Source organism: Petromyzon marinus, unplaced genomic scaffold (assembly GCF_048934315.1).
Source record: "Petromyzon marinus isolate PM22_M1 ecotype Great Lakes invasive population unplaced genomic scaffold, UKy_Petmar_22M1.pri1.0 PM_G_Scaffold_20, whole genome shotgun sequence".
In the NCBI taxonomy this organism is placed as follows: Eukaryota; Metazoa; Chordata; class Hyperoartia; order Petromyzontiformes; family Petromyzontidae; genus Petromyzon; species Petromyzon marinus.
The window spans coordinates 1,815,001-1,829,949 of record NW_027422762.1 but is presented as its reverse complement, the minus strand read 5'-3'; the positions used below and the strand labels follow the sequence as shown (position 1 = coordinate 1,829,949).

The 14,949-nt window shown below is 47.8% G+C and overlaps 1 protein-coding gene across 2 annotated transcripts in view; it reads right to left on the bottom strand.

The window, feature by feature from the left end:
• Nucleotides 1-12,094: 12,094 nt before the first annotated feature.
• LOC142912406 (uncharacterized) overlaps nt 12,095-14,949 on the bottom strand; it is a 21,465-nt gene continuing 18,610 nt past the window's right edge. For both annotated transcript variants that reach the window (XM_076060588.1, XM_076060589.1), the window contains exon 10: nt 12,095-12,245. In XM_076060588.1, coding sequence (XP_075916703.1) covers nt 12,134-12,245 — 112 coding nt within the window. In that variant the 3' untranslated portion in view covers nt 12,095-12,133. The remainder of the gene's footprint in view (nt 12,246-14,949) is intronic.

Below are 14,949 nucleotides of genomic sequence, written 5' to 3'. Positions count from 1 at the left end.
TCTCTAAACGTGGTGTAGTGTGTGTGTGGGTCTCTAAACTTGTTGTAGTGTGTGTGTGGGTCTCTAAACGTGTTGTAGTGTATGTGGGTCTCTAAACTTGTTGTAGTGTGTGTGTGGGTCTCTAAACGTGGTGTAGTGTGTGTGTGGGTCTCTAAACGTGGTGTAGTGTGTGTGTGGGTCTCTAAACGTGGTGTAGTGTGTGTGGGTCTCTAAACGTGTTGTAGTGTATTGTGTGGGTCTCTAAACGTGTTGTAGTGTGTGTGTGGGTCTCTAAACGTGGTGTAGTGTGTGTGTGGGTCTCTAAACTTGTTGTAGTGTGTGTGTGGGTCTCTAAACGTGTTGTAGTGTGGGTGGGTCGCTAAACTTGTTGTAGTGTGTGTGTGGGTCTCTAAACTTGTTGTAGTGTGTGTGTGTGGGTCTCTAAACGTGCTGTAGTGTGTGTGTGGGTCTCTAAACGTGGTGTAGTGTGTGTGGGTCTCTAAACGTGTTGTAGTGTATTGTGTGGGTCTCTAAACGTGTTGTAGTGTGTGTGTGGGTCTCTAAACTTGTTGTAGTGTGTGTGTGGGTCTCTAAACGTGTTGTAGTGTGTGTGTGGGTCTCTAAACGTGGTGTAGTGTGTGTGTGGGTCTCTAAACTTGTTGTAGTGTGTGTGTGGGTCTCTAAACGTGTTGTAGTGTGGGTGGGTCGCTAAACTTGTTGTAGTGTGTGTGTGGGTCTCTAAACTTGTTGTAGTGTGTGTGTGTGGGTCTCTAAACGTGCTGTAGTGTGTGTGTGGGTCTCTAAACGTGTTGTAGTGTGTGTTGGTCTCTAAACGTGTTGTAGTGTGTGTGTGGGTCTCTAAACTTGTTGTAGTGTGTGTGTGGGTCTCTAAACGTGTTGTAGTGTGTGTGTGGGTCTCTAAACTTGTTGTAGTGTGTGTGTGTGTGGGTCTCTAAACTTGTTGTAGTGTGTGTGTGGGTCTCTAGACTTGTTGTAGTGTGTGTGTGGGTCTCTAAACGTGTTGTAGTGTGTGTGTGGGTCTCTAAACGTGTTGTAGTGTGTGTGTGTGGGTCTCTAAACGTGCTGTAGTGTGTGTGTGGGTTTCTAAACGTGTTGTAGTGTGTGTGTGGGTCTCTAAACTTGTTTAGTGTGTGTGTGGGTCTCTAAACGTGTTGTAGTGTGTGTGTGGGTCTCTAAACGTGTTGTAGTGTGTGTGTGGGTCTCTAAACGTGTTGTAGTGTGTGTGTGGGTATCTAAACTTGTTGTAGTGTGTGTGTGGGTCTCTAAACTTGTTGTAGTGTGTGTGTGGGTCTCTAAACGTGTTGTAGTGTGTGTGTGGGTCTCTAAACCTGTTGTAGTGTGTGTGTGTGGGTCTCTAAACGTGCTGTAGTGTGTGTGTGGGTCTCTAAACTTGTTGTAGTGTGTGTGTGGGTCTCTAAACGTGTTGTAGTGTGTGTGTGGGTCTCTAAACGTGTTGTAGTGTGTGTGTGGGTCTCTAAACTTGTTGTAGTGTGTGTGTGGGTCTCTAAACGTGGTGTAGTGTGTGTGTGGGTCTCTAAACGTGGTGTAGTGTGTGTGTGGGTCTCTAAACGTGGTGTAGTGTGTGTGGGTCTCTAAACGTGTTGTAGTGTATTGTGTGGGTCTCTAAACGTGTTGTAGTGTGTGTGTGGGTCTCTAAACTTGTTGTAGTGTGTGTGTGGGTCTCTAAACGTGTTGTAGTGTGTGTGTGGGTCTCTAAACGTGGTGTAGTGTGTGTGTGGGTCTCTAAACTTGTTGTAGTGTGTGTGTGGGTCTCTAAACGTGTTGTAGTGTATGTGGGTCTCTAAACTTGTTGTAGTGTGTGTGTGGGTCTCTAAACGTGGTGTAGTGTGTGTGTGGGTCTCTAAACGTGGTGTAGTGTGTGTGTGGGTCTCTAAACGTGGTGTAGTGTGTGTGGGTCTCTAAACGTGTTGTAGTGTATTGTGTGGGTCTCTAAACGTGTTGTAGTGTGTGTGTGGGTCTCTAAACTTGTTGTAGTGTGTGTGTGGGTCTCTAAACGTGTTGTAGTGTGTGTGTGGGTTTCTAAACGTGTTGTAGTGTGTGTGTGTGGGTCTCTAAACGTGCTGTAGTGTGTGTGTGGGTTTCTAAACGTGTTGTAGTGTGTGTGTGGGTCTCTAAACTTGTTTAGTGTGTGTGTGGGTCTCTAAACGTGTTGTAGTGTGTGTGTGGGTCTCTAAACGTGTTGTAGTGTGTGTGTGGGTCTCTAAACGTGTTGTAGTGTGTGTGTGGGTATCTAAACTTGTTGTAGTGTGTGTGTGGGTCTCTAAACTTGTTGTAGTGTGTGTGTGGGTCTCTAAACGTGTTGTAGTGTGTGTGTGGGTCTCTAAACCTGTTGTAGTGTGTGGGTCTCTAAACGTGCTGTAGTGTGTGTGTGGGTCTCTAAACTTGTTGTAGTGTGTGTGTGGGTCTCTAAACGTGTTGTAGTGTGTGTGTGGGTCTCTAAACGTGTTGTAGTGTGTGTGTGGGTCTCTAAACTTGTTGTAGTGTGTGTGTGGGTCTCTAAACGTGGTGTAGTATGTGTGTGGGTCTCTAAACGTGGTGTAGTGTGTGTGTGGGTCTCTAAACGTGGTGTAGTGTGTGTGGGTCTCTAAACGTGTTGTAGTGTATTGTGTGGGTCTCTAAACGTGTTGTAGTGTGTGTGTGGGTCTCTAAACTTGTTGTAGTGTGTGTGTGGGTCTCTAAACGTGTTGTAGTGTGTGTGTGGGTCTCTAAACGTGGTGTAGTGTGTGTGTGGGTCTCTAAACTTGTTGTAGTGTGTGTGTGGGTCTCTAAACGTGTTGTAGTGTATGTGGGTCTCTAAACTTGTTGTAGTGTGTGTGTGGGTCTCTAAACGTGGTGTAGTGTGTGTGTGGGTCTCTAAACGTGGTGTAGTGTGTGTGTGGGTCTCTAAACGTGGTGTAGTGTGTGTGGGTCTCTAAACGTGTTGTAGTGTATTGTGTGGGTCTCTAAACGTGTTGTAGTGTGTGTGTGGGTCTCTAAACTTGTTGTAGTGTGTGTGTGGGTCTCTAAACGTGTTGTAGTGTGTGTGTGGGTCTCTAAACGTGGTGTAGTGTGTGTGTGGGTCTCTAAACTTGTTGTAGTGTGTGTGTGGGTCTCTAAACGTGTTGTAGTGTGGGTGGGTCGCTAAACTTGTTGTAGTGTGTGTGTGGGTCTCTAAACTTGTTGTAGTGTGTGTGTGTGGGTCTCTAAACGTGCTGTAGTGTGTGTGTGGGTCTCTAAACGTGTTGTAGTGTGTGTTGGTCTCTAAACGTGTTGTAGTGTGTGTGTGGGTCTCTAAACGTGTTGTAGTGTGTGTGGGTCTCTAAACGTGTTGTAGTGTGTGTGTGGGTCTCTAAACTTGTTGTAGTGTGTGTGTGGGTCTCTAAACTTGTTGTAGTGTGTGTGTGGGTCTCTAAACGTGTTGTAGTCTGTGTGTGGGTCTCTAAACTTGTTGTAGTGTGTGTGTGTGTGGGTCTCTAAACTTGTTGTAGTGTGCGTGTGGGTCTCTAGACTTGTTGTAGTGTGTGTGTGGGTCTCTAAACGTGTTGTAGTGTGTGTGTGGGTCTCTAAACGTGTTGTAGTGTGTGTGTGTGGGTCTCTAAACGTGCTGTAGTGTGTGTGTGGGTTTCTAAACGTGTTGTAGTGTGTGTGTGGGTCTCTAAACTTGTTTAGTGTGTGTGTGGGTCTCTAAACGTGTTGTAGTGTGTGTGTGGGTCTCTAAACGTGTTGTAGTGTGTGTGTGGGTCTCTAAACGTGTTGTAGTGTGTGTGTGGGTATCTAAACTTGTTGTAGTGTGTGTGTGGGTCTCTAAACTTGTTGTAGTGTGTGTGTGGGTCTCTAAACGTGTTGTAGTGTGTGTGTGGGTCTCTAAACCTGTTGTAGTGTGTGTGTGTGGGTCTCTAAACGTGCTGTAGTGTGTGTGTGGGTCTCTAAACTTGTTGTAGTGTGTGTGTGGGTCTCTAAACGTGTTGTAGTGTGTGTGTGGGTCTCTAAACGTGTTGTAGTGTGTGTGTGGGTCTCTAAACTTGTTGTAGTGTGTGTGTGGGTCTCTAAACGTGTTGTAGTGTGTGTGGGTCGCTAAACTTGTTGGAGTGTGTGTGTGGGTCTCTAAACGTGTTGTAGTGTGTGTGTGGGTCTCTAAACGTGTAGTGTGTGTGTGGGTCTCTAAACGTGTTGTAGTGTATGTGGGTCTCTAAACTTGTTGTAGTGTGTGTGTGGGTCTCTAAACGTGGTGTAGTGTGTGTGTGGGTCTCTAAACGTGGTGTAGTGTGTGTTGGTCTCTAAACGTGTTGTAGTGTGTGTGTGGGTCTCTAAACGTGTTGTAGTGTGTGTGTGTGGGTCTCTAAACGTATTGTAGTGTGTGTGTGTGGGTCTCTAAACTTGTTGTAGTGTGTGTGTGGGTCTCTAAACGTGTTGTAGTGTGTGCGTGGGTCTCTAAACGTGTTGTAGTGTGTGTGTGGGTCTCTAAACGTGTTGTAGTGTGCGTGTGGGTCTCTAAACGTGTTGTAGTGTGTGTGTGGGTCTCTAAACGTGTTGTAGTGTATGTGGGTCTCTAAACTTGTTGTAGTGTGTGTGTGGGTCTCTAAACGTGGTGTAGTGTGTGTGTGGGTCTCTAAACGTGGTGTAGTGTGTGTGTGGGTCTCTAAACGTGGTGTAGTGTGTGTGGGTCTCTAAACGTGTTGTAGTGTGTTGTGTGGGTCTCTAAACGTGTTGTAGTGTGTGTGTGGGTCTCTAAACTTGTTGTAGTGTGTGTGTGGGTCTCTAAACGTGTTGTAGTGTGTGTGTGGGTCTCTAAACGTGTTGTAGTGTGTGTGTGGGTCTCTAAACTTGTTGTAGTGTGTGTGTGGGTCTCTAAACTTGTTGTAGTGTGTGTGTGGGTCTCTAAACTTGTTGTAGTGTGTGTGTGGGTCTCTAAACGTGTTGTAGTGTGTGTGTGGGTCTCTAAACGTGTTGTAGTGTGTGTGTGTGGGTCTCTAAACGTGCTGTAGTGTGTGTGTGGGTCTGTAAACGTGTTGTAGTGTGTGTGTGGGTCTCTAAACTTGTTTAGTGTGTGTGTGGGTCTCTAAACGTGTTGTAGTGTGTGTGTGGGTCTCTAAACGTGTTGTAGTGTGTGTGTGGGTCTCTAAACGTGTTGTAGTGTGTGTGTGGGTCTCTAAACTTGTTGTAGTGTGTGTGTGGGTCTCTAAACTTGTTGTAGCGTGTGTGCGGGTCTCTAAACGTGTTGTAGCGTGTGTGTGGGTCTCTAAACGTGTTGTAGTGTGTGTGGGTCTCTAAACGTGTTGTAGTGTGTGTGTGGGTCTCTACACTTGTTGTAGTGTGTGTGTGGGTCTCTAAACGTGTTGTAGTGTGTGTGTGGGTCTCTAAACGTGTTGTAGTGTGCGTGTGGGTCTCTAAACGTGTTGTAGTGTGTGTGGGTCTCTAAACTTGTTGTAGTGTGTGTGTGGGTCTCTAAACGTGGTGTAGTGTGTGTGGGTCTCTAAACGTGTTGTAGTGTGTGTGTGGGTCTCTAAACTTGTTGTAGTGTGTATGTGTGGGTCTCTAAACTTGTTTTAGTGTGTGTGTGGGTCTCTAAACGTGTTGTAGTGTGTGTGGGTCTCTAAACGTGTTGTAGTGTATGTGTGGGTCTCTAAACTTGTTGTAGTGTGTGTAGGTCTCTAAACTTGTTGTAGTGTGTGTGGGTCTCTAAACGTGTTGTAGTGTGTGTGTGGGTCTCTAAACGTGTTGTAGTGTGTGTGTGGGTCTCTAAACTTGTTGTAGTGTGTGTGTGGGGGTCTCTAAACTTGTTGTAGCGTGTGTGTGGGTCTCTAAACGTGTTGTAGTGTGTGTGTGGGTCTCTAAATGTGTTGTAGTGTGTGTGGGTCTCTAAACGTGTTGTAGTGTGTTGTGTGGGTCTCTAAACATGTTGTAGTGTGTGTGGGTCTCTAAACGTGTTGTATTGTGTGTGTGGGTCTCTAAACTTGTAGTGTGTGTGTGGGTCTCTAAACGTGTTGTAGTGTGTGTGTGGGTCCCTAAACGTGTTGTAGTGTGTGTGTGTGGGTCTCTAAACGTGTTGTAGTGTGTGTGTGGGTCTCTAAACGTGTTGTAGTGTGTGTGTGTCTCTAAACGTATTGTAGTGTGTGGGTCTCTAAACGTGTTGTAGTGTGTGTGTGGGTCTCTAAACGTGTTGTAGTGTGTGTGTGGGTCCCTAAACGTGTTGTAGTGTGTGTGGGTCTCTAAACGTGTTGTAGTGTGTATGTGGGTCTCTAAACGTGTTGTAGTGAGTGTGTGGGTCTCTAAACGTGTTGTAGTGTGTGTGGGTCTCTAAACGTGCTGTAGTGTGTGTGTGGGTCTCTAAACGTGTTGTAGTGTATGTGTGGGTCTCTAAACGTGTTGTAGTGTGTGTGTGGGTCTCTAAACGTGTTGTAGTGTGTGTGTGGGTCTCTAAACGTGTTGTAGTGTGTGTGTGGGTCTCTAAACGTGTTGTAGTGTGTGTGTGGGTCTCTAAACGTGTTGTAGTGTGTGTGTGGGTCTCTAAACGTGTTGTAGTGTGTGTGTGGGTCTCTAAACGTGTTGTGTAGTGTGTGTGGGTCTCTAAACGTGTTGTAGTGTGTCTGTCTGGCCTGGGACCTCTCGCTGCGTGTCCTCGTTTCATCTCCCAGATGACTCGTAGCAGCGTCACACCTGTCGGGGAATATATACTGTGTACTGTTGGGGCACAGTATAATTACTTAAGTATAATTATGCTAATAAACCCCAATGATCCAATCGAAATTAGGGATTTCGATTGGATCATTGAGGGGGGGTGGACACGTGCCACCCCACCCCCCACTGGCTCGCCACCGGTTATACGACATCAATAATTATATTGTTGGGGAACAGGCACAATTAATTATCACTAATTATCACTCATTATCATTAATTGTGGCGCGTGCGTGCCTTTGATGTTCGGAATGACGAGCACGCAGCATCAGCTGTGCTCACAACACAAGGCCGGCTTTGTAAAACGTCAGAAAATCGTTACCGCAGGAAGATTCACATCATTAGACCTTTTTGCCAGTACCAAAATATAATAATAAAATATAATAATGTAATAATGATATAATAATAGGAGTTTCCCACTTTTTTTCCAGCAACAAAACTCAAACCTTTTTTTGTTACAAGGAATCATGTTGCTGCATTAACCACAATACTTGTGGTCAAAATACAAACAAAACACACACTATGATAATATGATGATGATGCATTGTCCTTGAAACTGATTGGTCCACACCAGGGACGGCTTTCTTTTGAGCCTCGTCCCAATTGGTGCTCAACCAGAGGGCGCCGTGGGGGGGGAGGAGACGTGGGGGGGGAGACGTGGGGGGAGGGAGACGTGGGGGGGTGGAGATGGGGGGGGGGAGACGTGGGGGGGGGAGACGTGGGGAGGGGGACATGGGGGAGAGGGGAGACGTGGGGGGGGGGGAGATGGGGGGGGGTGACACTAACAACAACAGTAAACAAGACGCTCGATGCCTCTTGATAATCCCCCAACAACAAACGAGAGATCCAAACAGGGAGGCCACGTTAGCAGCGGCGCCTTTAAATGCGAGACCCGTCACAAAGAGCTTCACGGCTCGTCGGATTTGCTCGTGCGGCCTCGATAAATACTCACGACTCTGGGTGGCGGAGATTTCGATTCCAGTTGTCGATTCCTTCTCGAATCGGTTGCGCTCTTCCAAACAGCAGCTTACATATCGCTTTATGAATGGATCACCCCTGTCCTAATCGACGTCGGTATCACCAGATGCACACACGGTACAGATAACAATAGATTCGTCAATCTGATAAAATCGCTTCGAGTGGACGCATCTGATTCTCGTACGCAACAATATCAAGCACTTGCCGTTAGAAATTCAGCAGAGTGCTCGAAATCGCTGTGAACGGGAACAGAATGGAATGTTTTGATTTAAAGCTTTCGTGACTGCAAGGATTCATCTTCTTTGGTTCTTTCGGTAAAGTCACCACGTAGAATGAGAATAAAAGCGCTGTCTTCTGGACAGTCCTGTTTCTTCACCCGAGGACGGCTACTTGTGTTGTGGCCGAAACGTCGTGATAATTTTATTGTTTTATTTTATTATTTTATTCTCATTCTACGTGGTGGTGACTTTACCGAAAGAACCAAAGAAGAACAGAATCTGTCGGGTAATATTTATTATCGTAATTGTTCCTCCAGCTGCTCCGCCGGGAGCGGCCCCTAGGGATTATTCCCCGGGGTGCCCCGGGGCTGTCTGGGGAATCACCTCCCCGGCGTATTCCACGTCCGAAGACACCACGGCGTCTTCCTCCGCGTCAACATCGACATTCTACATTCAACTTTTGCCTCATTTTTATATACTGTTGGGGCATATATACTGTGTACTGTTGGGGAATATATACTGTATACTGTCGGGGAATATATACTGTGTACTGTCAGGGCATATATACTGTGTACTGTTGGGGAATATATACTGTGTACTGTTGGGGCATATATACTGTGTACTGTCGGGGAATATATACTGTGTACTGTTGGGGAATATATACTGTGTACTGTTGGGGCATATATACTGTGTACTGTTGGGGCATATATACTGTGTACTGTTGGGGAATATATACTGTGTACTGTTGGGGAATATATACTGTGTACTGTCGGGGAATATATACTGTGTACTGTTGGGGAATATATACTGTGTACTGTTGGGGCATATATACTGTGTACTGTTGGGGCATATATACTGTGTACTGTCGGGGAATATATACTGTGTACTGTTGGGGAATATATACTGTGTACTGTCGGGGAATATATACTGTGTACTGTTGGGGCATATATATACTGTGTACTGTCGGGGAATATATACTGTGTACTGTTGGGGCATATATACTGTGTACTGTTGGGGAATATATACTGTGTACTGTTGGGGAATATATACTGTGTACTGTTGGGGCATATATACTGTGTACTGTTGGGGCATATATACTGTGTACTGTCGGGGAATATATACTGTGTACTGTTGGGGAATATATACTGTGTACTGTTGGGCAATATATACTGTGTACTGTTGTGGAATATATACTGTGTACTGTTGGGGCATATATACTGTGTACTGTCGGGGAATATATACTGTGTACTGTTGGGGCATATATACTGTGTACTGTCGGGGAATATATACTGTTTACTGTTGGGGCATATATACTGTGTACTGTCGGGGAATATATACTGTGTACTGTCGGGGAATATATACTGTGTACTGTCGGGGAATATATACTGTGTACTTGTGGTACCAGAGGCAGTGAGTCACTTCTGAGGCACTAAGGAGTAGGAGGCAACACACGTTTATTCCACACCGCTGGACGACACCGTTTTGCTGGTCCTGCGCCTCGTAATCATGTCCTCGGCTCCAGAAAGCAACACAATATGAACGCGAAGTCCTCCATTATTCCGAGCTGCACTATTCGAGGTTGCGGACTGCTTTGAAACACTCCAAATTTTTATCACAGTAAACGCTTCAGACCACCGCAGGATACTCAAAACTAAGAGCATCCGGGAATTGACGAGATGACGGGGTTAAGAGGTGCATCTTCTTTGGTTCTTTCGGTAAAGTCACCACGTAGAATGAGAATAAAATAATAAATTAATAAAATAACACAATAAAATTATCACGACGTTTCGGCCACAACACAAGTGGCCTTCATCAGGTGAAGGGACGAGACTGTCTGGAGGACAGCGCTGGAGCGAACACAGCCAAGCTCAGACCGCGACCTTTAAGCTGTGTGAGAAGAAACAGAGCGCCTTGACAAAGGAATTAGCATAAAAATTTGCATTTAATTGGCGGACTTAGCACGATGAACGGTGTAGAGGGGGTGAACATGTGCAGACCAGGGGGAATTTACATATTGATGGTGTGAAAAGGGAATTTAAGCTGCTGCGAAAGTTTGGGATACCAATACTTGAAAAAATATACTGTACCATTGAAAATTAGTTCAATGTTTGGTTCGGATAATTTAGCATTGAAATAGCTGCGTGATTAGCTTGTGACTGGTCATAGAAATAGCTATGTTAAAGTCAAAGCCTACACATCCACAGAGGCACCTAGTACAAATCAAACAGGAGAATTTAGCATTGAAATAGCTGCATGATTAGCTTGTGACTGGTCATAGAAATAGCTATGTTAAAGTCAAAGCCTACACATCCACAGAGGCACCTAGTACAAATCAAACAGGAGAATTTAGCATTGAAATAACTGAGTGATTATCTTGTGACTGGTCATAGAAATAGCTATGTTAAAGTCAAAGCCTACACATCCACAGAGGCACCTAGTACAAATCAAACAGAATTTAGCATTGAAATAACTGAGTGATTAGCTTGTGACTGGTCATAGAAATGGCAATGTAAAAGTCAAAGCTTACACATCCACAGAGGCACCTAGTACAAATCAAACAGGAGAATTTAGCATTATTTTATTATCAATCTACGTGACTTTACCGAAAGAACCAAACAAGATGAATCCTTGCAGTCACGAAAGCTTTAAATCGAAACATCAACAATAACGACAACAACAACACCACTAATGCGCACGCTGCACACACACGGAGACCGAGAGGCCTCGCCAGCGGTGTGAGCCGACAGTGGCGCCCATGGAGGCCGCGGGGGGAGAGACATCACCAGGAGATGTCCCCATCAGACTCCTCCTACACCTCCTCCACCTCCTCCAGTTACACCTCCTCCAGTTACACCTCCTCCACCTCCTCCAGTTACACCTCCTCCAGTTACACCTGCTACACCTCCTCCTCCACCTCCTCCAGTTACATCTCCTCCACGACCTCCTACACCACCTTCACCTCCTCCTCCACCTCCTCCAGTTACACCTCCTCCACCTCCTCCTCCACCTCCTCCAGTTAGACCTGCTACACCTCCTCCACCTCCTCCAGTTACACCTCCTCATCCTCCTCCACCTCCTCCTCCACCACCTCCTACACCACCTTCACCTCCTCCAACCACCTCCTCCAGTTACACCTCCTCCACCTCCTCCAGTTACGCCTCCTCCACCTCCTCCAGTTACACCTCCTCCACCTCCTCCTCCACCTCCTCCAGTTACACCTCCTCCAGTTACACCTGCTACACCTCCTCCTCCTCCACCTCCTCCAGTTACACCTCCTCCTCCACCTCCTCCTACACCACCTCCTACACCACCTTCACCTCCTCCTCCTCCACCTCCTCCTCCACCTCCTCCTCCACCACCTCCTACACCTCCTCCTCCACCTCCTCCACCACCTCCTACACCACCTTCACCTCCTCCTCCTCCTCCTCCTCCTCCACCTCCTCCTCCACCACCTCCCACACCACCTCCTACACCTCCTCCTCCACCTCCTCCTCCACAACCTCCTACACCACCTTCACCTCCTCCTCCACCTCCTCCAGTTACACCTCCTCCACCTCCTCCAGTTACACCTCCTCCAGTTACACCTGCTACACCTCCTCCTCCTCCACCTCCTCCAGTTACACCTCCTCCTCCACCTCCTCCTACACCACCTCCTACACCACCTTCACCTCCTCCTCCTCCACCTCCTCCTCCACCACCTTCTACACCTCCTCCTCCACCTCCTCCACCACCTCCTACACCACCTTCACCTCCTCCTCCTCCACCTCCTCCTCATCCTCCACCTCCTCCTACACCACCTCCCACACCACCTCTTACACCTCCTCCTCCACCTCCTCCTCCACAACCTCCTACACCACCTTCACCTCCTCCACTTCCTCCAGTTACACCTCCTCCAGTTACACCTCCTCCTCCACCACCTCCTACACCACCTTCACCTCCTCCTCCACCTCCTCCAGTTACACCTCCTCCACCTCATTCTCCACCTCCTCCAGTTACACCTCCTCCAGTTACACCTGCTACACCTCCTCCTCCTCCTCCTCCACCTCCTCCAGTTACACCTCCTCCTCCACCTCCTCCTACACCACCTCCTACACCACCTTCACCTCCTCCTCTACCTCCTCCTCCTCCACCACCTTCTACACCACCTCCTACACCTCCTCCTCCACCTCCTCCTCCACCACCTCCTACACCACCTTCACCTCCACCTCCTCCAGTTACACCTCCTCCACCTCCTCCAGTTACACCTCCTCCACCTCCTCCAGTTACACCTCCTCCACCTCCTCCTCGTGCTGCTCCATCATCCCCACGGTGCCATCGTCGCCATCGTCGTCGTCGTCGTGGCGACCCCCGGCCAGCACGCCACTCTCGAAGCCACTGGAGGGAGCAGAGAAAGTAGGCAAGAGTGACACGCCGTAGCTAGCTAGCATGAGGGTGGAGGTGGTGATGAAGGTGGTGATACGTACCTACCTCGGGTCACCTACAGAAACAACAAAAAACCACTGCGGATGGCCACGTGGAATGTTCGAACGCTCACTGCGGAGGAGAGGCTGCCACTCCTCTGTTAGGAGCTGGACCGGCACCGCCTGGATCTCTGTGGCATTCAGGAGGTCCGGTGGACCGGTTCTGGCTCCTGCTATCATGAGGGGTGGACAGTCCTCTACTCGGGGCAGGAGACTGCCAAAGAACAGGGTGTGGCTTTTCTTCTGAACGCAAGAATGAAGGGGGCGTGGGAGCGTGGCGGTGAGGTGTGGGAAGCTGTAAGCATCAGGCTACTTTGGGCTCGCCTTCCCATCAACCAGAGGCGAGGAGTGGTGGTCGTAGTTACTTATGCCCCCACCGAAGATGAACATCTGGAGGGATGCAGGCAAGGCCAATGAGTCAGATGCCTTCTATGACCTCCTGTCACAGGTGCTAGCTAAAGTGGCCCCTCGGGATAGAGTCATCTTGCTGGGTGACTTCAATGCCCGAGTTGGTCATGATGCTGGCACCTGGTCTGGAGTGATTGGAAGGCATGGACCAGATCAGCTCAATAACAACGGTAGGAGGTTGCTTGATTTTTGTGCAGCCAATGGGCTTGAAATTACCAACACGCTGTTCCGGCATCGGCGCATCCACACAACATCATGGATGCATGCCGGGTCCAAGCAAGAACATCTGCTGGACTACATAGTGACGGACCAGCGGATGCGAGCCCATGTCCTTGACACCAGGACCCACCGTGGAGCTGATCTGCCCACTGACCATCGACTAGTCATCTGTAAGATGCACCTGCCATTTTTCCACTCCGGTAGTGGGTGTACACCCAGGACCCCATTCCAACCTAAGGTGGCATGGTCTCAGCTAGCTGATGAAAGCTGCAAGTGAAAATGTCATCATCACTTGTGGCTGGGGTTGGCATCGTCCCCCACTCCTCCTGATGTCGAGGGGAAATAGGCGGCATTTAGGACTGTGGCTCATGCAGCTGCAATGGCTGATTTGGGAAAACGGTCCAGACCTCCCCAGAGACCCAGGCTGACAGAGGAGGTGTTCAGGCTGGCTGAGAAAAAGCGACAGGCCCAATCTCATTGGCTACAACATCCCATGTCGTAGATTGAGGAGGCTTACCACAGCCTTCGCTTGGAGGTACGGAGAGCCGTGAGGCGCTGCAATGATGGGAGGTGGTTGTGGGTTGCTGAGGAGATGGAGTCTGCCTCAATGGCCCGCGATCACAAATCGCTCTTTAACTCCATCAAAAAAGTTACCTGCAGCGCCATACCTATTACCATCATTAGGGGAAAGAACGGTGATCCAATCTCCGACCCCCAGGAACAGGTTTGCAGATTTGCTGAGCATTTCTGTGAGGCCCTGGGGGAGGGGGAATCTCTCAGCCTGGAAAATGTGGGACAAAGTGGGGATAACCCTGCTGAGGCTGTGATGCCTAAAATATTGTAAGAAGTCACCCTCTGTGAGTGCGCTGGCTGAGGTGCCATCTGTTGAGGAAGTACTGAAGGCGATCCAGAGCCTGAGACCAGGAAAGGCAGCGGGCAGAGATGATCTCCCAAGCGAAATGCTGAGGGAGGGTGGCCTTTGTGCGCAGACTGCCCTACATGACATCTTAACAACAGTCTGGACCACTGGACGGGTTCCGCAGGATTGGAAGGATGCCCTGGTGGTCCCCCTCTTTAAGAAGGGGGACCGCACAGACTGTAACAACTACAGGGGCATCTCAAGGATTATTCAACATCGCTTCGATAGGCATGCTGAGGAGAGGCTTGCGGAGCCCCAATGCTGTTTGAGGAAAGGGCGGTCCTGCAAAGATGCCATTTTTTGTCCGCCTGCTACAGCAGAGGTGTAGGGAATTCCAACAAGACCTACATCTCTGCTTTATTGGCCTTGTCAAGGCCTATGATACCATCAGTAGGCCTGGGCTCTGGATTGTTCTTCGTGCTTTCAGAGTCCCTGACCCTCTGCTCACGATTATTAAGGACCTTCATGATGGTGAGCGGGCCCGGGCAAAACTACGTGGCCAGGAGTCGGAGCCATTCCCTGTACACTTTTGGGTATGACAGGGATGTCCTCTGGCTCGGAGGTACACTACACTATAAACTACACTATACACTCCACTATACACTACACTAAAAACTATACTATACACTACTCAACCACTATACACTACACACTATAAACTACACTGTACACTACACTATAAACTACACTATACACTACACTATACTCTACACTTTACACTAGAGACTACACACTACAAAACAGTACACTATACACTACACTATAAACTAAACTATACACTACACTGTAAACTACACTACACACTACACTATACTATAAACTACTATACACTACACTGTACATTGCACTATACACTACTATACCACACAATTTCCACTACACTATGCACTACTATATACTACACTATACTATACACTATACTATACACTAAACTATACACTACATTATACACTACACTACTATACACTACACTACTATACACTAAACTATAATTGTAAATGTTGTAGTTGTTTTACTCTCCAACACACAACCGGATAGTGTTGAACTAGTATACTACACTATACACTACACT